This window comes from Mytilus californianus, unplaced genomic scaffold, assembly GCF_021869535.1.
Source record: "Mytilus californianus isolate M0D057914Y unplaced genomic scaffold, xbMytCali1.0.p SCAF_2, whole genome shotgun sequence".
In the NCBI taxonomy this organism is placed as follows: domain Eukaryota; kingdom Metazoa; phylum Mollusca; class Bivalvia; order Mytilida; family Mytilidae; genus Mytilus; species Mytilus californianus.
Genome location: NW_026262668.1, coordinates 89,398,195 through 89,418,620, shown reverse-complemented (window position 1 = coordinate 89,418,620; position 20,426 = coordinate 89,398,195). Strand labels below are relative to the sequence as shown.

General features: G+C 32.3%; 2 protein-coding genes across 5 annotated transcripts in view; both read right to left on the bottom strand.

Moving 5' to 3' along the window:
- LOC127728372 (band 4.1-like protein 5) overlaps nt 1–20,426 on the bottom strand; it is a 238,305-nt gene that overhangs the window by 8,206 nt on the left and 209,673 nt on the right. The window lies entirely within an intron of this gene.
- Nucleotides 1–20,426, bottom strand: part of LOC127728371 (bifunctional 3'-5' exonuclease/ATP-dependent helicase WRN-like) — a 68,715-nt gene that overhangs the window by 10,147 nt on the left and 38,142 nt on the right. For 3 of the 4 annotated variants that reach the window (XM_052235701.1, XM_052235702.1, XM_052235704.1), the window contains exons 16-23: nt 19,594–19,695; nt 18,709–18,789; nt 16,781–16,861; nt 15,105–15,207; nt 14,702–14,808; nt 11,145–11,176; nt 3,545–3,731; nt 2,360–2,504 (exon numbers count right to left, since the gene is read on the bottom strand). In XM_052235701.1, coding sequence (XP_052091661.1) covers nt 2,360–2,504; nt 3,545–3,731; nt 11,145–11,176; nt 14,702–14,808; nt 15,105–15,207; nt 16,781–16,861; nt 18,709–18,789; nt 19,594–19,695 — 838 coding nt within the window. The remainder of the gene's footprint in view (nt 1–2,359; nt 2,505–3,544; nt 3,732–11,144; nt 11,177–14,701; nt 14,809–15,104; nt 15,208–16,780; nt 16,862–18,708; nt 18,790–19,593; nt 19,696–20,426) is intronic. The other variant, XM_052235703.1, reaches the window with a different exon arrangement.

The following is a 20,426-nucleotide window of genomic DNA, read 5'->3' as shown; positions in this document are numbered from 1 at the left end:
GGAGCTGGCATGTCAGTAACTGCTAGTAGTCCTTTGTTAATTTATGTATCATTGTCATTTTGATTAGTTTCTTTTGTTACCTATTCTGACATCGGACTCCGACTTTTTTAAACTGAGTTTTACTGTGCCTATTGCTGTGTGTTTGTTTATTCTACATTGGCTAGAGGTATAGGGGAGGGTTGAGATCTCACAAACATGTTTAACCCCGCCACATTTTTGCACCTGTCCCAAGTCAGGAGCCTCTGGCCTTCATTAGTCTTGTATTCTTTTTAATTTTCATTTATATGTTTTGGAGTTTAGTATGACGTCCATTTTCATTGAACTAGTACACATTTTGTTTATGGGCCAGCTGAAGCCCGCCTCCGGGTGCAGGATTTTCTCGCTGTGTTGAAGACCCATTGGTGGCCTTCAGCTGTTTTCTGCTCTTTGGTCGGGTTGTTGTCTCTTTGACACATTCCCCATTTCCATTCTCAATTTTATTATACAGTTGTTCCTAAAATCGCAATAATAAATCTCATTTTTGTCTTTTCTTCAAAAATTGCAATAATAAATGCACGCAATAATTTCTGTATTTACAGTAGTATTGTTGGTTGAAAGGCACTCAAAATATCCCATGCACAGCTGATCAGTGTTTTAATGTATTTAATAAAAGGAAATGTTTAGATTACTAGATAGATTTTGGATGGGTGATGGAGAAGGAGATTCAGAGACGATTTTTCTCATCAAAAAATAAAAAGGAACCAATATAATTATTATTTATATTAAATAAAATTGTAATGGACAAATCCTGATTTACATTAGAAAAAATCTGATTATTGGCAGAATACAATCCTCTCTTGATATAGAAAATATACCCCCCCCCCCCCCAACCCCATCACCATAACTTATCCATTTATATACTACCTAATTCCTATTCAACACATTGGTAAACTCTCATGAAATGCATTAAAAACACTTAACCCTTACCATGCGGGGGACCATAATATTACATCCTCTACCAAAATACCTGTTTTTCCCTCATGGCTCTCCACACTTTTAGAAGTCAACTGTATTGTATGTTTTTCAAAATTAATGGATGTTCCCTCCACCTAATGCTATTTATTGTCATGTTTCTCAGGTTTAAGGTGCAGATTGAGACCATATACAAACCTCGTAAATTGAAATCAGATAAAACTGGTTTTTCTGGAGGGGTGGACTTCCCTTCGGTGTCTGGGACACACAGTACAGAGGCCAAAACTTTTAAAAAATAGTGTCAACCCCCAGGCATATAACTCTTTGTGTTTATTTTTTAAATACGCTTAGGGAACGACTACTTCCAGTTGCACGTCCAGGTGAAGCCAAAAATAGAGAAAAATCAGAAAATCCCTTATTTTTGGTGGGAATGACCTTCTTTTAGACTACAATACTTAGATCAGGTTCACTCGGACTCAGCTCCTTTACGGTCAATGGTCCACTCTACATGCAGACTACACAGAAACACATCTATCAGCATCCCTCAGTCTTCATGTCAAGAAATAGGAAGAAAAATCGTAAAAATTGACGCTTTTTGCACCTGATGACAAACTTTGGGGCAGATTCACGACCACCAACCCACCCCTACCTCCTCAACCTAACCACCTGATCCGTGATCCCATATCTTAGCTTTATTTGAATTAATATACAACAACAGCAGGGTATAGCTCATGTGCATATAACTTGCATATTTTTACAAATGAATGAAAATTATACATTTTCTGAAACCAACTCAGTATGATAAGAGTTAAAAGGGTTTCACTTTATAAAAGATGAATACAGTTGACCTCCAGATGTCTTTTTTTGTTGTTTTTATGTTCTTAAGTTACTGCCTCATATATATGAAAGAGCTCATACAAGATAATCCCATAATGCACATATTGTAGGATAAACTACTCTAGTCTGGAATCTATTGCAACATAATAGTGTTGCTTTCAGATAATAAACAAGTAATGAAAGGGGTTCAATCAAAATATTGACCATAATTCAAAATAATTTTAACTTTTTAAGGTTCTCTTTAAGAGCAATTTTCGGTTTTCATTAAATATTCCCCAAACTGACCAATTTTATTACTTCTTTGTACTAGTCAAATATCCCGAGTTTTTATCTTCTTATCAGACAAGGTCATAGTCTGCAGATAGACATAGCCTACTCAGACACATCAATCATTTCGACCCAAAGTCAAACAGTCTTCAATCTTAACTTTAACGCTGCTTGCATAGCAGAGAAGCAGATATACATATGTTCAGTCATTACCTGAACAATGAACTTATCAGCTACCTAAAGTACTACAGTTGAGCATGTTCAAAAAGACCATTTAAAACCATTTGACAAGTTTTGTACTTGCCTGTAATTTGATAACTCTTGGACTGACTATAGGCACTGGTTTTGGAGGTGAAGATTTCTTAGCCGATGGATTGTAGTAGTAATTTGATGGAGTCCAGTTTGCTGCTGTTACTTTCTGTGGTGTTACATTCATCTGAGGTCTTGGACTGTAGGAGAACAAATCAATAGATACTTAAGTTATTTAAATACAAAATTATTAACAAGTAAAAACCTGGCACTGTCAACTGATGCTCCCCAAACTGCACATTTATTGAGAGAAAACATTTTTATTTCAATGGTTAAAAATGTCTTCAGACTACATCACCATACTTTTATACGGCCGTAAAAATTTTCAATCGTATAACAATTCAGGTATGCTTGGAAGGACAAATAAACATGAACTATTATTGCTTATTTTTCACCTCTATAAATGTGTTACAATTCAAAGTGGGATACCATCCTAAAACCACCATAAAATAAATACAGGAAGTGACCTTCACCTATTTTAAGTAACAGTAACCTTTGACCCATGGGCAACAAAATCAATAGGCTTTCCTATTCCCCTTCCCTATATATTCCATCTTATTCTTACTCCAATCAAGCAAGGGAAACTCAATTTACCAACAGGAAACCATTTTTCCAAAACAAAATATATTGTTAATAAGTGACCTAAACCTTTGACCCCTTTCCTATAGCATTCATCTGTATAATGTTTCATTCAATTCAAGCATTGGATTTATAGATTATCAATGGTTTTTCAAATCAGAGAATGTTTCTCAGCTACAATCTCATCGAAGGGCAAAAGCCCTGAGATGAGATGTGACTGAGAAACATCCTAGAGTTTGAAAGAACATTGATAATCTGTTTATCACTATTTTGCCTGTGACATTGTTCATGTTTACATTGACAACGGCAAGTGCACCCTAAGTTTCCAGCGATACTTTTCAATCGAGTGGCAAGAAAAATTATCAAAAAAATAGATAAATGAATAAATACACAAAATAGCAGATGGACAAAAAGTTTACTATCTGCACTCGAACAAAATTTTCAGGGAGCATAAACGTCATTTATTTCTTAGATTTAAGATTTGATAGTTATGTATACATCAAAATTAAAACTTAATGCACAGGGTATGGCCATTAAAATAAAAACAGAATGTTGTGTTTGGCCCTCATCAGTAATTATAAATATGAGAATTAAGACTTACAGTATTTGCACTGTAACTCTAGGTTTGTTATCAGCTGCCACCATGTCTGTCATGGGCACAATTTTCAGTGATTTTTTTGTAGGATCTTTCATCCACACATGAGCCTTTGAAGACAAGTGGACAGTAGCTCCAAATCCACCCTGTACTGCTTTCTCCTCTAAATAACCTTCATAAATTAGTGCTTTACCTGTAAATACCAAGACATAAAAAAATGAAGGGTAAAAATTGCTTTAATTTATCAGTGGAAGGCAAAATTAAACATTGCATAGTATAAAGCATTGATTGTAGTTGATTCAACTATAATCATGGACAAAGGAAGATAACTCCAATTTTAAAAATGACTTGATATTTAGAAAAAAAAAAAAAAAATTTAGCAATTTTTCCATTTGTAAAGGTTATAACTCTAGAACAGTAAAAGTGAAGGCACCAAAATTCAATCTTGATCTATATATTGTGGTAATAAGCATTGTGTATAAGTTTCATAACATTTGGTTGAGGCAAACTAAAGTTAGAGAACGGAAACCAACTTTGGGACCTACGGACGGACGTACAGACGGACAAGGGTAAAACTTAATGCCCCCTCCGCTACGGCGGGGGCATAAAAAAACTTTTCATGCAAGATCATTTTCATAAATCAAGAGTTCCACAAAGTGAAAGAAACCAAAGTAACAGTAATGAAAACTTCTCTTCATCAAAAGTTAGAAATAGTGAGAAATAGATATCACAATTTTCTGACACTTCATTAATAAACTGTTGTCACAGAGATATGTCACACTTATCGGCATAAAATTCAGAAAAAAGACAATCTGATGGACAGCAACATTGCTTATTAATTCAGTCACTGGACCATGATCTAGTGAGCAGGGCCTGAAAATGGTCGACAAACTGAGATGTACAGACAGTAATGTAACCTTATAGAAAATATTGTTGTTAATTGCAAGTAGTTCATATCAAATTGACTTAAGTTGAAAAATTTAACATTGAAAATTGCTAATCAATTAAAAGTCACTGGACCATGTCTTAGGGGCCAGGGCCTCAAAATAGTCGTCAAACTGATATGTACTGATAGTAATTCAACTTAATACAAAATATCATTGATCTATCACAAGTAGTTCTTATCAAACTGACTTAAGCAGAAAAACTTAACATTGAAAATTGCTAATTAATTCAAAGTCACTGGAACCATGTCCTAGGGGTCAGAGCCTCAAAATAGTCGTCTGATATGCACTGATAGTAATGCAACTTCTTACAAAATATTATTGATCTATCACAAGTAGATCCTATCAAACTAACTTGAGCAGAAAACTTAACATTGAAACTTATTAATTCAAAGTCACTGGACCATGTCCTAGGGGGCAGGGCCTCAACATAGTCATCAAACTGATATGTACTGATAGTAATGCAACTTAATATTAAATATCAATGATCAATCACAAGTAGTTCCTATCAAACCAACTTAAGCAAAAAACTTAAACAATTGTTGACGCCATCACCGGAGCTGTCGCCGGAAAACTGATCCCTATGTGTTGCTTTTCGTCGCAGGCGAGACAATAAAAACAATATAACTTATTCATTTATCTTGTAAAAAGATAATGGTCTCCCTAAATCAAAAGTTTAATAGGCCCTATATAATGGACATTCACAAATTATCATATCAAAAGTTGAAACTGCCCTTAATATATACATTCATACATACTGGTCATTCAGACCTTTTTTTATTATTGCTGTACACAATTAAATCTGCCCTATAAAAAAAAAAATTCACAAGTATTATAATCCTCCCTACATAATGGACCCTTAGTTATTCAGACCTTTTTTCTGTCATACAGGTAAAAAGTTACAGGATATCAAATCTAATTTTATGCATATCATACATATATTATAAAAGGTCCTGGTATGAGGAAATGTTATACTTTTCTAAAGAATCTGGTTTGTACTACAACAATGATTGAAAACATCTATTTTTTTTAATAATTTCTGTTTTACAATACTTTTGTTTCAATAAACTGTTAACACAGAGATATGTCTCGCCTGTTTGTTATTTTGATTATGCAAATGTAAATAGAAATACTTTAACATGTAAGTTATGCAAATATTCAAAGTCAATGAACCATGACTGAAGGTACAGGGCTAAACAATCTACATGGAAATGAGATGTGCCAATGCTAATACAACTGCAAACCAAATACCATTGACTTTTCATAAGTCGTTCCCTTTAAACAAACCTAAACACAAACATTAACTTGTAAACTATGTAAAAGTTTCAAAGTCAATGAACCATAATTAGGGGGTGGGGTTATACAATCTCCATGGAAATGAAACTTGCAAATGCCAATACATTTGCATACTGAATATCATTGACTTAACATTAGTGGTTCATCTTAAACTGACCTAATCACAAACTAATATGTGTAAACTAAGCTAAAGTTTCAAAGTCAATAGACCATGACTGAGGGGTAAGGACCAAATATTCTCCATGGAAATGAGGTGTGCAAATGCTTATACAACTGCATACCAATTATCATTGACCTACCACTAGTGGTTCACCATGAACTAGACCTAATCACAAACTAATACATTGTTGCCGCCACCGTAGCCAACGCCGGAAACAGCATACCTATGTCTCGCTTTTTGACTCCGTCAAGGCGAGACAAAAACCACTTACCAGAATTTAATTTTTAAGATGTGTTTGGTAAGGTTTTGCTCATTGTTGAAGGCAATACAGTGGCCTGTAAATGTCACATCTTTGTCCCTTTGTTCTTTATGGATAATTGTCTCATCAAATGTCCATTCAATTTTATCAAGAGAATCATACAAAAAAAATTAAATGCTAAAATCAGCTTTTGAACACCTGTAATTTGACCTGAGAATTGAACAGTTATCAACATTTGAAAAGTATCAATGTGGTAATAAAATACAAATTAAATAATGGATGTTTTAATTGAGTGAATAGTAATACAAGTTTAAGGTCAATTACAGGTATACATACGTAATAGACATAAACCTCATTTAGACATGAAGCTTTAAAGGGAAAATTCGTGATTTTTTACTTATCATCTTATTATGTTCATAATACCATAAAAAAACATATTCACCAAGTTTTATCTGGATATGAAAACTAATAAAGAAGAAAATTGGGAATTATTAATTTTATTTATTCGAACTTCCTGACTTCTGTGACGTAGTTTAAGTCTTTTTGCATGCCGGGAGTGGAATTAATCTCCTTTAAGTCTTGTTCGTTAATCATCTAATAACGCGATTTAAAGCGCATCGACGACTTTTGGCGTAGCTATTAACCAACTAATAATGAAGAAAGTAAAGTGATCAGCCGTGCAACTTTTAAAAATAAAATGTACGATTTATATTTTAAGGATTTCTGATATGATTATAGTCATTATAGTAATAAAAGTAAATCATACAATAGAATATTTTTATGAATTTTTTTTCCGACGGATATTTTCAACAAACATATTTAACTGATAGTGTATTAAAAATGCATGTTTGTATTCTCACCTTTCACTTCAGTCTAGCAAACATTTTCCGCTAGTACCGTGTAAATACAATGTGTATTGTACTGTGACACTTAGTGACTACCTGTTGAATGCGTGGTTAAATTCAAGGTATTTAAAGGTTTGCATTCTGTAATTCCAATCTTTTGATCTTCACTCAGTGAATTTTAGCCGTCACGGTTCACCGTTCCAGGTGTGAACATCATTTCGTATGAATGATAAACGGGAGTGATAGTTTGAGACAGAAAATAAAAGAAATATAATTATTTTGAGGGAGTAATATGGTGGCACAATAACTGGATAGCCGTGGTATATTTTTATATTTTCCGTAAGCTCAGTTAACTGGATAGCCGTGGTATATTTTTATATTTTCCGTAAGCTCAGTTTAAAATGAATTATGACTGCTGAATATTTTTGTAACAATGAAATTCTAAATTAATTTAATTGAATAAATAATAATGGCATTCTAAACACGAGTGTATGAACTAAAAATTGTACTATTTTAAATTAGAATCGGTAACCTTGAATATTTGAAATAGATATAATTACCAATTGCAATTATATAATTTGGTCCGTCCAAAGCGATCTTTATTTACATATTCAGGAATTAATGTCCTTATCAAAATATTTTAAATCTCACAACGTATAAATACTTCAGCCATTTGAAGAAAGATAATTAAAAAGTTGACAGGAAATTTAAGGTCAACTTTGTCTTATTGGAATGAGATCGAATAATTAAGAACAAAAATTATTTTCCGGTTTGAAAAACATAAAAAAAAATGATAAAAGAGAAATGTGGGTTTGAGACAGAAAAAAATAATTATTTGGGGAGGAATATGGTGGCAAAATACCTGAATCGCCGTTATATATATTTTTTATATTTTGCGTTAGCTCAGTTTTTAAATAGATGGGTGAGTACTTTGTTGTAACATCGGAATTCTGAATAACTTTCAATGAAATAATTTTATAAATAAAAATGGCCCACGAAAACGAGCGTATAAACCAAAAACTGTGCTATTTTGAATTATCATCGGTAACCTTGAATATTTAAATGTGCAGAGAATATTATCAGTTACATTAATATAGTTTGGTCCATCCAAAGCGATCTACATTTACCTAATTGGGAATGTCCTTATTAAAATATTCTACATCTCACAACAAATACTTTAGCTATTTGACCAACGATGTTTAAAATTTTATTACAGAATCAATCTAACGTCAACTTGCCTTTATTGAATGGAGACAGACCGGCGGAATCAATGTTCAATGTGCTTTATATCTTGTACCTTTGTAAGACTTATCATTCATTCATAAACCATGTCTATACCGCAGACATATATATACATATGATTATATGTCTGTCTTAACTGACAAGAATACTCCTGGTTTTACACTAGTAATTTGTTGGGGCCCTTTATAGCTTAATTGCTGTTCGGTGTGAGCCAAGGCTCCGTGTTGAAGACCGTACTTTGACCTATAATGGTTTACTTTTATAAATTGTGACTTGGATGGAGAGTTGTCTCATTTGCACTCATACCACATCTTCTTATATCTATAAGCAGTATTATCTTTAAATTTCTGTGATTTAATACCAAGAAAGAAAAAAATCCCGAAATTAATTTGATACTTTGATACTCAATATTTTTCCTGGAAAATATTCACATCCTCATTCGGTCTGAAAATAAGATAAGAAACTGGTATACAGAACATGCAGAAGTGTGAATGTCATAAAACCTTGTTATATCAGAAACCATTATAAATGTGAGCCTGTTTACGTAAGACCTCATGGGACGATGTACCTAACCACATACAGGTAATATACAAGTAGCTCTGTTATACCCGGAAATGTCAAGGTTAATCACTACCGATACAGAATGTACCAATGCAAAGTAAATTCTGATGATTGTGAAGCATGACCATTCATGATTTTAGAGGAGTATTAGGTGGGGGATTGTCGGAACGATTTAAATTCTGACTAGATTTTTTCTCAATTTAAATCACTGAACTAAAAAAAAAAAAAGGAGAAAACAACGTCCAAGAACAGAATTCTTCTTGTAAATTCATAAATACAACGTTCTTATTTTGTAACTTTCGATAGACTTGACCTCCAACCCCCCCCCTCAAACCTGGGAACATTATATCTAACAATGTTTATGTTCCTGCCCAAATAAAAAAAAAGAAAGAGAAGAACCACTAGAGATGAACGGTAAGTCACATCAGATTCAGATATTTATATAGTTGATTGTCGTTAACTAGAGATGTATAGTTACATGTCTCTGCGTTAACTGATGAGAATAACAGGAAAGTATAAACTTAAAATAGATTTATGATGAATAATATGCAACTGCGGCACCCCTTTTTATCAAAGCGTACATGCATGTATTTTAATGACTGTCCGTTATTTCGATCATAATGACAATTGTACGTGAAATCCTATAGTTGGTGAGACTTTTTTTTTTACCAGATATGCGACTTTTTTCGTATTTATATTTTCTCTTATATTACTCTTATTTAATATTTTATGCATAAGTGCAATAGTGGGAATGGTTTATTCCCCCACAAGCTAACGTAATAAATTAATCAACCCTCAAGCTGATGAGACGTTAATACAACTACTATCAGTCTATCCGGAGTGAAGTTTCTTTATTTCTTCAAATAAACTTTTGGGGATCATTAGTGTACGTCCAGTGGCATATATATTACATGCATGTCGGGACAGGAAAATTGGCATAAGGTTCTATTAGAACCATGTTCACATTAATATACATTATACCCAACAATTGTGATGATGACGAATTTCTTCAACTGTTCGAGAACAATCTAATTGAAATATAAATCTGTGATTTAACTATGTCCATAACTTCGATGAACCAAAGCAAGTTAGATATCGACCTGTATTTAAATCAAATTGGTTCTAGATGTTCTTTCTTATATTCAATATACAATTATAAATTGCGACTATCTATAGTTCCGTAACTTTCTATCTAGGCGTATAAACCAATGATCGACAAGTGCATATTTTTTAAATCAATAGTTTTTCATGTTTCAAAATGTCCATCATTATTGACAACGAGTATATACTTACATTTTCCCCAATTTACCCTTGGAAAAATATGTAAATAGATTTTTATTTTATCAAATCTTTTTTTGGAATTATTTAGATTTTCATAAATATCATTCTTTACACTAGAAATGTTATTTATAAACAAGCGTATGAGTTTAGTAATGACTAGTATATCACTATCGGACACGCAAGACAAAGATGTATATTACACCTGATAGTTTTAAAATGGAAAGTTACAAGTTATCGCCCGTGTACACTAATCAATACCCTCAGAAGTGAAGCGATGCATGAACATGCTTTATGTAATTGTGTAATAAGAGTTTTTAAACCCGACAGGAAATCGCTTGAATACCTGGACGTGTCACCTCACAATACCTCAGGGAATAATTCCTTTAGCCATGCTGGTGATCAGATAAGAGAAGGTCCGAATTTATTTAAATAAGTTTATTACATAAAAGAATTATGAACAAATTAGATTTTCGAAAACGATTTTACACGGAACACTTATTTATGACTTTGAACTTTGACTTTTTAACTAATTCCCATATAAATTTCTTGTTTCAAAAACTTCGTAAAGAAAAAACAGTTTTAAAACGACAGACCATAGTTATTTTAAAAAATAATTACATTTTCCGTATCAAGTTAGTTAGTCGGATAAATGCGACTACGTTAGGTTACTGCTGGTTTTGGTCCTTTGTGGTTTATAGATATGTCGGGGTTATTAAACCGAGAAGATGTCAAAATGGCCGCACACAGAGAATTGATACTCTAAATTTAAAATCGATGGTGATCTCTTATCTAGCAGAATAAAACTTTAATATTTATGAATTTGTGCTTTTTTATACAGAATGGACATAATATCAATTTTTTATTTTTTTGCGAAGTTTCCCTTTAAATGAAGCACACTAATAATTAAAACTAATGATTAAAAAATACCATGTTTTAAAATTTAATTTTGTACAAATAAAATGTACCATCTATTTTACTGCCAATATTCCTATATTTATATTGTTTTACTCATACTTACCAAAGGCTTTCCACCAATTAAGTTTTCTATACCTTCAAAAAAGAAAGCTACATTCAAACAGAAATACACCAGGAAAAACTTCTTGTACCAAAATGTCATATGGGATAATGCTGTTGCTCATATTTAAGTACACATATTACTGAGAAGATTTCAACTGATTTTTTTCTTTTAGTGTAGAACAACAAAATATAAGCAGAAATTTTGAAAGTCTTATTATTGACAAATAACATACAGATTATGTGTAAATGACGATTATTTATCTGTTTATTACATTTTCTGATTTTAGAATTCAAGGGTTTGCTCACATGTCAATGGCCTTAGCATTAGGAAATAACTCAAATATTGTTTTGAGTTTTTTTATCTTCAAAGATGAATGATAAAATTGCAGCAAAATTATTTTTTTTACTTCTACGGTTCAATACTCTCCACATTAAACTACTATAAAAATAAGTATGTCTTATAAACCATATCTCAAATTTGGATTCTTAATTATCTCACTTCACTGGTGGTAGCTTGCTTACCGTAGAAAGGCTTGTATAGAGTGCGGTTTTATTCTTCAAAATTGGACCTTCCAGACGGGGTGCGGACTATAGAGTACAATAAGCAAGAAATAAGAGAAAAATTTTAATTTAGCGGGCGAGGTGGTTTGTTTACATTCCGCCATCTTTGTTATTTATATTGTAGAGGGCGCTCTTATCATTTTTCAAAACTAATAATTTTAACTCATCCATATTAATGTTATTTCTATTCAATATCAAATTAATACTGATAAATATAAAAACTAAACCTTTCATTACAAATTTTCGTTTCTTTTCAATGCATTGGTTGAAATAAACTGGTATCTGCTTGAATGAAACAATACAAACATAGTGAAAAAGACAACCGTAAACCAGCTTAGAATTTGTAAACTACAAAACGTAATCAGTTATTGTTCGTTCCGTTTTGGTGTTTCATACTGACTAATATGGTTTGTATTAGCTTAAGACCCTTCAAACATTAATGTGATAGATATATTTAAGACTGTTTTACAAAAGGATGGAACTGTTTTACTTTCAAAGTCGTATTATAGTGATATCTGTTATGTACGGATTTCGACTCTCACCGGTTAATTCTTCTTTTACACGTGCTTTTTAAACTTCCTGTTTAAACATACACAAGTTTCTAAATTGTTTTTTAAGTGAATTAAACTTATTTTAACAATCATGAAGCGTTCTAGAATCATTTACAAGCAGTTTCAGCTTCTGTTTGATGATGGAAAACAGGTTTTTCCAAGAAAATACCGCAAACGACCGCACAGGATTTGAAATTACTGGAGTTTCATTAGACCTTTTCTAACATTTACAAAAAGTTTTTTTACCTAAAATTTCGTGGGGAGAAGGGGGTGCAGACTATGTACCAGTGTGAACTATACAAGCCTTTCTACGGTATCTCACTTCTACAGAATTATGAACATATTGTCAACTTTCTTGGTAGCCAATTACTGAATAAATTTCTCATAAGATGTTTTTTTTCAATTAAGTTTTAAAATTTATTCATTCATAAGCAAAGTGATTGTTCTTATTATTCCAAAAAAATTATGTATTGTATTTTATCTCACCAAAACTATGGATTGGTGTTCAAACACATGACCCCTTGCACTGGAGGCTGGCAAGCTACCACCAGACCACCGAGGTGGTTCAAAAACTGTTAGAGCTTGATATCTAATAGTCTATCCTGAATATTAGTAGCAAACATCTTTCACATGTTCTTGATGAATATTACTTATTTTCTTAAAAAACTGTTACAAACAGCAACAATAATAAATACAAAAACCGTAAAAATTGGAAAGTACATTTTCCCTTGATACTTTGTACTGAGGATTCATTATTATTCCTAAGATACCAATTTTGTGGATTTCCTGGACATAATTATACCAAAAATTTCAAAGTTTAACTAAGCACAAATTTCATATAGGCTTGTATTCAGACTTGGGCAAAACAAATATATCCAATAAATCCTGAATCCATGTAAAAATGTATTTTTTTCTCAATCCACGATAAAATATATATGAAAACAAGAAATGATTTTGTAACAGGATGCTGTTACGAAGTCTCCCAAACGAAGCTCCCATAATTCGTAATTCCCAGGGTCGCCTGACATTGGGCAATGTCCAGTGAAAATTGGTTTGATCCAGTAAAGTAATATGCATTAGTGATGCCTGGGGACTAACCTTGTATATCATTCAAATCATCTTGGCATGACAAACCAGAATATATATGGTTTAGGGGTGGGGATCTCGACCATTTACAAGATACTAGAACAATGGGGGGTGGGGGAACCCCTGGGGACTGACCCTATACGTCATTCAAATGTTCGTTACATGACGAACAGGAATATATATGGTTTAGGGGTGGGGATCTCAACCATTTACAAGATATAAGAACATTGGGGGTGGGGGGAACCCCTGGGGACTGACCGTATACGTCATTCAAATGTTCGAGACATGACAAATAGGAATATATATGGTTTAGGGGTGGGGATCTCGACCATTTACAAGATATTAGAACTTTCTCAAATGGCAGGGGGTCAGGATGACCCCTGGGGACTAACCCTGTATATCATTCAAACCATCTTAGCATAACAAACCAGAATATATATGGTTTAGGGGTGGGGATCTAGACCATTTACAAGATATTAGAACTTTCTCAAATGGCAGGGGGTCGGGATGACCCCTGGGGACTAACCCTGTATATCATTCAAACCGTCTTAGCATAACAAACCAGATTATATATGGTTTAGGAGTGGGGATCTTGACCACTTACAAGATATTAGAACTTTCTTAAATGGCATGGGGTGGGGGTGACCCCTGGGGACTAACCCTGTATTTCATTTGATGTGCTTTATCATGACAAACCAGAATATATATGGTTTAGGGGTGGGGATCTCGACCATTTACAAGATATAAGAACTTTCTCAAATGGCAGGAGGTCGGGATGACCCCTGGGGACTAACCCTGTATATCATTCAAACCATCTTAGCATGAGAAACCAAAATATATATGGTTTAGGGGTGGGGATCTTGACCACTTACAAGGTATTAGAACTTTCTTAAATGGCAGGGGGTGGGGGTGACCCCTGGGGACTAACCCTGTATTTCATTTAATGGGCTTTATCCTTTAGAACATTTTCAATTAAAAAGATTGTGTCTATCACAAACGGTTTTCAATTTATAATCATTTGAAAATTTTAAAAAATAAAATCCCATAGGGTTCTATAGTAAAACCCTCTTTTCTTTTTGCCCCTCAAAGTACCCCTTTATAAACCCCATTGCACAAACAAAACCCTGATTGCACCACTAGACATGTTAGTCTAACATATTGTGAAACCCTAAGTTAATCTGACAAGCGGTTTTGGAGAACAGGTGCAGACAAGTTCAAATTTAAAAGCGGCGGAAGAAGAAGAAGAATTATAATAATAATAAGAACTGAGCAAAAACAATAAGTCTTCCCAAACTTCGTTTGGGAGACTTAATAAATGAATCCACAATATACTGTTTATCTTTATTTTTCTTATACTTACTTTCCAGAACCAAAAAGGGGATGCTTGACAAATCTAGATACTTTTTGTGTATTGGATCCCATGAGGAACTGAACAGGAGTTGTTAAACCATATCTACCCCCTAATACCTGTAATGGTACATACATGTTGTAAATATCTAACACTATATTTCAAAGTTTCAACTACTTTCTTTTTTTTAAACAATTAAAAATACAAACATTTAGGTATTAATGGAGCAAGCAAAGGATGACAGTCTCTTGGTATAGAATTAACCAAACTATTGAAACTTTACTTTATAAAGGACGATGGTTGAATCCCCATATATCTAATGGTATCTGGAAGGGATAAGCTGTAAAGATCATTTAACGAAAAAAAAGTAAGGATTTCCACAACAAAGCTCTTATCATTAAGTATCAAAACATACCTCTATCACAGAAAAGAGATCTTTAGCTTCCTTGCTGTAATCTACTGGACCATCTATGTCTGATATATCTTGACTCATACTTGAATTCTTATTCATCTCACTTCTACAAAATTATGAACATAAAAGTTAAGTCTCTTTGCAGCCAATTCCTGAATAAAATTTCATTTTTTTTTTAATTTACAATAAAATTCAAAGTTTCAATGATATGGCTAAAACTGAAGCATTGTTTGGATTCTCTTTCCAGACAAACCAACTGAAAATGACTCAGACATTTTAAAGATTTTATTCTTTTATTCAACATCACTTTTAAAAATCAATGCCAAAAAATTCCAGTATCTTGTTACAATCACAGTAATGTAGAGACCAGAAATTACAATAATAAGTCAAAGTTTATGTCAGCTGTGGTAATGTTGACTAATTGTAGATAATAAAGTGATAGCTGTGGGAAAGTATCCTATATTTTTTTTTGAATGTTGGTGATACAGTATTAAGTCATGCCCCAAAAAAAACTTGTATATGAAAATGATGATCATTGACAATACAAATTAATTCCAACCAGGCATGTATGCCCATTTCTTGGACCCTACACAGATTACATTTCCACAGCATAAGTTTTCTTTGGCTCTCAAAAGGACCTTTGTCTGTTTCAAAGGGGAACAAACTGAATACATATGTTGCAGGCAATTGTTTTGTAAAAGTTTGAACATTTTAAATCACCTTTATTCATTAGTACTTTACTACTAAACATTAGGTTACAGTCTTTTTCACTGAAATTTTTCCAATGTTTTGATACATCATAGATGAGTATTTTGTGAACATGATATTGGGATAGATTTTTCCTTTGTAAGGTGGGTCTTATGTTTCTGTCAGTAGTATTAATGCTGTACCTTCTTTAAGGCAAAGTACACATAATTGGGTGGTATTACAGATTTTCATGAAATTTTGTATGCATTCTTAACTCGTTGAACTGCATCTGAATACTGAAAATGTATATAAGTAGCATTAATGCATCCAGGGATACAATCCATTTTATATCTGTAAAAAAGATTTATAGAATTACTGTAAAAAGTGGTGAAAATATGATTTTATTTTCACTTTACATTGCAGCAAATTCATTCACATAATTTTGTTCAAAAATGGTAAGCTATTGCTTTGAACATATCTGCCTTAATGATAAAAAAAAATTGTCAGTTATTTGTTTTTTTCACTAGAATACAATTAGTCTCAAAATTTAAAGTGAAAAAAGCATCAAAAGGACAAAATAAGTGCAACATTGTGGTAAAATTACTCTGCAAAATAGTAGTTCTTACAACAAAAAACCTTTAAAAATGATTACGACAGCAAAAACAAATACGGTGACACCATATTATTTCATTTCATTAAAATTGAAATGTTCTCAGCTCTAACATATCCTTTTTTATAAAATATTCTGTGGAGGATATTTAAAAAATAGCAACTTCACCATTTTTATGTACATTCTATACATTTATGGATCCTTTTAAACACCACTTTAATTGGTTGTAATTCTGTAGGTATAAATGCTACATATATCATATTTTAGATATTTTAGCGTAGTAAAAATCGGAAATATGGCATGATCATGTAGTTTGTCCAAAGCACTTAGTCTAAGTAAGAACTCTTGTTACAGTACTTGTTACAGTACTCTAGCTACTCACATGAACATACTATTTATTGACAGGTCAAACACATAGAATAAACAACAGCATTGCTGACTGTTAGGCAATTGAATGCTTTTCCTAAAATAATTTATTGTAAGTTGATGTCAAAATAAAGAATTTTAATGATCAAAGAACATTCTAACAGAAAATGTAATAATATATCTGATATGCCTAATATAAATCCAGAAAATAATGTTTTCTGTGCATTTTACATTGTATTTTGCAAGATTTTTAATATTGAGTGTCAATATATTTATGTCAAGAGAAACATATAATCCATATACTTAATAAACTGTTAACACAGAGATATGTCTCGCCTATTTGTTATTTTGATAATGCAAATGTTGAAATTAAAATAGCAATACTTTAACATGTAAGTTATGCAAATATTCAAAGTCAATGAACCATGACTGAAGGTACAGGGCTAAACAATCTACATGGAAATGAGATGTGCCAATGCTAATACAACTGCAAACCAAATACCATTGACTTTCCATAAGTCGTTCCCTTTAAACAAACCTGAACACAAACATTCACTTGTAAACTATGTAAAAGTTTCAAAGTCAATGAACCATAATTAGGGGGTGGGGTTATACAATCTCCATGGAAATGAAACTTGCAAATGCCAATACATTTGCATACCGAATATCATTGACTCAACATTAGTGGTTCATCTTAAACTGACCTAATCACAAATTAATATGTGTAAACTAAGCTAAAGTTTCAAAGTCAATATACCATGACTGAGGGGTAAGGACCAAATATTCTCCATGGAAATGAGATGTGCAAATGCTTATACAACTGTATACCAATTATCATTGACCTACCACTAACGGTTCCCCTTAAACTGACCTAATCACAAAATAATACATTAAAACTAAGCAAAAGTTTCAAAGTCAATAGACCATGAATGAGGGGGCGGGGCCAAATAATCTCCATGGAAATGAGATATGCCAATGCTTATACAACTGCATACCAAATATCATTGACCTACCACTAGTGGTTCCCCATTAACTGACCTAATCACAAACTAATACATATAAACTAAGCAAAGTTTCAAAGTCAATAGACCTTGACTGAGGGGGGGAGAGGGGGGGGGGGGGCAAATAATCTCCATTGTAATGAGATGTGCCAATGCTAATACAACTGCATACCAAATATCATTAACCTACCACTAGTGGTTCACCATGAACTAGACCTAATCACAAACTAATACATTGTTGACGCTGCCGCCACCGCCGGAAACAGCATGCCTATGTCTCGCTTTTTGACTCCGTCAAGGCGAGACAAAAATCGAAACAATGCTTCAGGTACATTGATTACCTTTTGAATCACGTGTGCGTTACAACCAAGGAAAAAAAGAATGCTTCACCATATGCATATCTAGACTTTCATATTCGATATTTCATTCACTAATTCTAAAGTGATTCAATGGATCATTTATTTGAAAGAGACATTCCAGTTCATTTACATTCTAATTATATATGAAGGCGGTGTTGCATATATTTGGAAGGCTCTTAAATGTGTGATATCTCATCTACCCTATTCTAACATTATTTCTTTGTTCAATAAATACAACCATCATCATTTTAGATAATGTTGTTTTTCAACAAATTTAAATGAATAGAGAAACCTAACCATTGTAAGATACAATATCAAGTGTATTTAGGAAGATAGAGAATTAACAGATTGTTCTTTAAAATATAATTAAAATATCACATTCCAAGGAATTTTTATAGATGAAGTTCTACAATACATTTGTTCTCAAACAGACCTCAAGGTCCACTTTACACGTCTCATTTATCAAGTACTTTCATAATAGTGATATTAAGTATTAACATTCTGCCTCTTATTTTATCAACATCATCTGAAATATGTTGTTAAAAACCTGATTTTTATAAGTATAAAATTGTATCTTTTTATACCTCCTTCTACAGTTATCACAGCAGTTTTCTGTTCCTCCAATATCATCTAAATTTCTACTTTCAAAGTGAGCTAACAATAATCTGGAATGATAAACAAAGCATAAAACACAAAATCATTAAAAAAATCTGTACAGATATTTTTTACTATTTGGCTACTACATTAATGACCCTTAATCCTAATACATTTTAGCCATCATAACTATCTCAAAAATTGGCAGAATATGTTAATCTTTTTTGGTAAATTTTAATAATCATGACATTATACATTCATTTTAATACCTTATGAGAACAAACTTTAAACATTTGATAATAAGTTTCTCATTGGACCATGCTTCTTTTAACTTTTTCTGTATTGAGTATCTGTGCCAGTAAGTTATATTTGAACATCAAGTCTTCCTGCACTGGTTATGATCTTAATGAATTAAAGAGTTACCAAAATACAACCACCAGTATAAGACTGTAAGACATCATGATTTCTGTTGTACATATCTAAGTACTTTTGTTATTCCACTGATTGAGATTAAAATAGGGAAGCTTCATTGCTCTAACAATCCTGCTACATTTTGTATTTAATCATTAATTTTCAAAACTCATTGCAATTTGGAAATTGAAAAATGGTATATATGTTTGCATATAGTTGAGGATTGCAAGTTTACCTCTTTTGTCTTTTCATTTATTTTGTACTATTGTGTTTCCTTTTACATGTATTTACTTCAAGTTAGCCTTTGTTTATATCTATCACTATCAAATTATCTGTAAATTTCATATCCACAGATATATGAAATGTATCACTGAATTCACTGAGACGAACGGAAAAAAAATCTTGTAGTCCCTTATTTCGTTGTATATATGATGAACATCATGAGAAGTAATAATATATCCTACCTCCGTCGACATTTTCCAGTGTTCAGATATTCCTGCATTTTGCTTAACATCTTCATCTTGTGAGTTTTAAATTTTGGGTTTGTTATTTCATTTATAAAATGTCTGAAACAAAGTGAAATTATTATTTCATTTTAGGATTTTTGTTAAGATACATGAAATACTACAAATCATATCACATTTAAATTATGTAAGTCTTCATAAAATATAATAATGTATGGCTTCATCTATAGTTTTTGGTTAATGACTTAATTTAAGTCTATAAACTACATGATTTAATGGTTTATAGTGTGGCTTATAGGTGGAAAGTGAGAAATCCTCATGTATTTGTTGAACAGGACAAAAGACAAAATTTTATCGGCAAGTCATCATTGTAAATTAATGTACCAAAGTTCAGCTCCATATATGCAGAAATTACATTAAAAGTCTGAACAAGAACTGAACATTTTCTTGACATTTTCAAGTTAAGGATGTTCGCTCCTCTTGTTTTTGAATTTTTGCCAGATATTCGGAATCCTCTGGTTTTATCCATGTAGTACCATTAAAAATTTTGCCCGCAAACACCTACTTTTCATTTCATAATTTTATTACATATAGTTTAAGAAGCCATTTTTGAAAATCTTATATAACCCTTGTTATTTTTTCATAGTTTTTGAAAGAAAAAAGTTATCAATGTTAACTGTATGAATAATCTAGAGAATCACTTCCCGCCAAATTTTTAATGGCTAATATCTTAAAAACAAGCACACAGACTCTTCAATTTTTTCTGCTTTTTTCAGTTCCTTTATTCATATACTTTCAATTTATAACAGTCTTTTAAAAAGCTTGTTATTTTG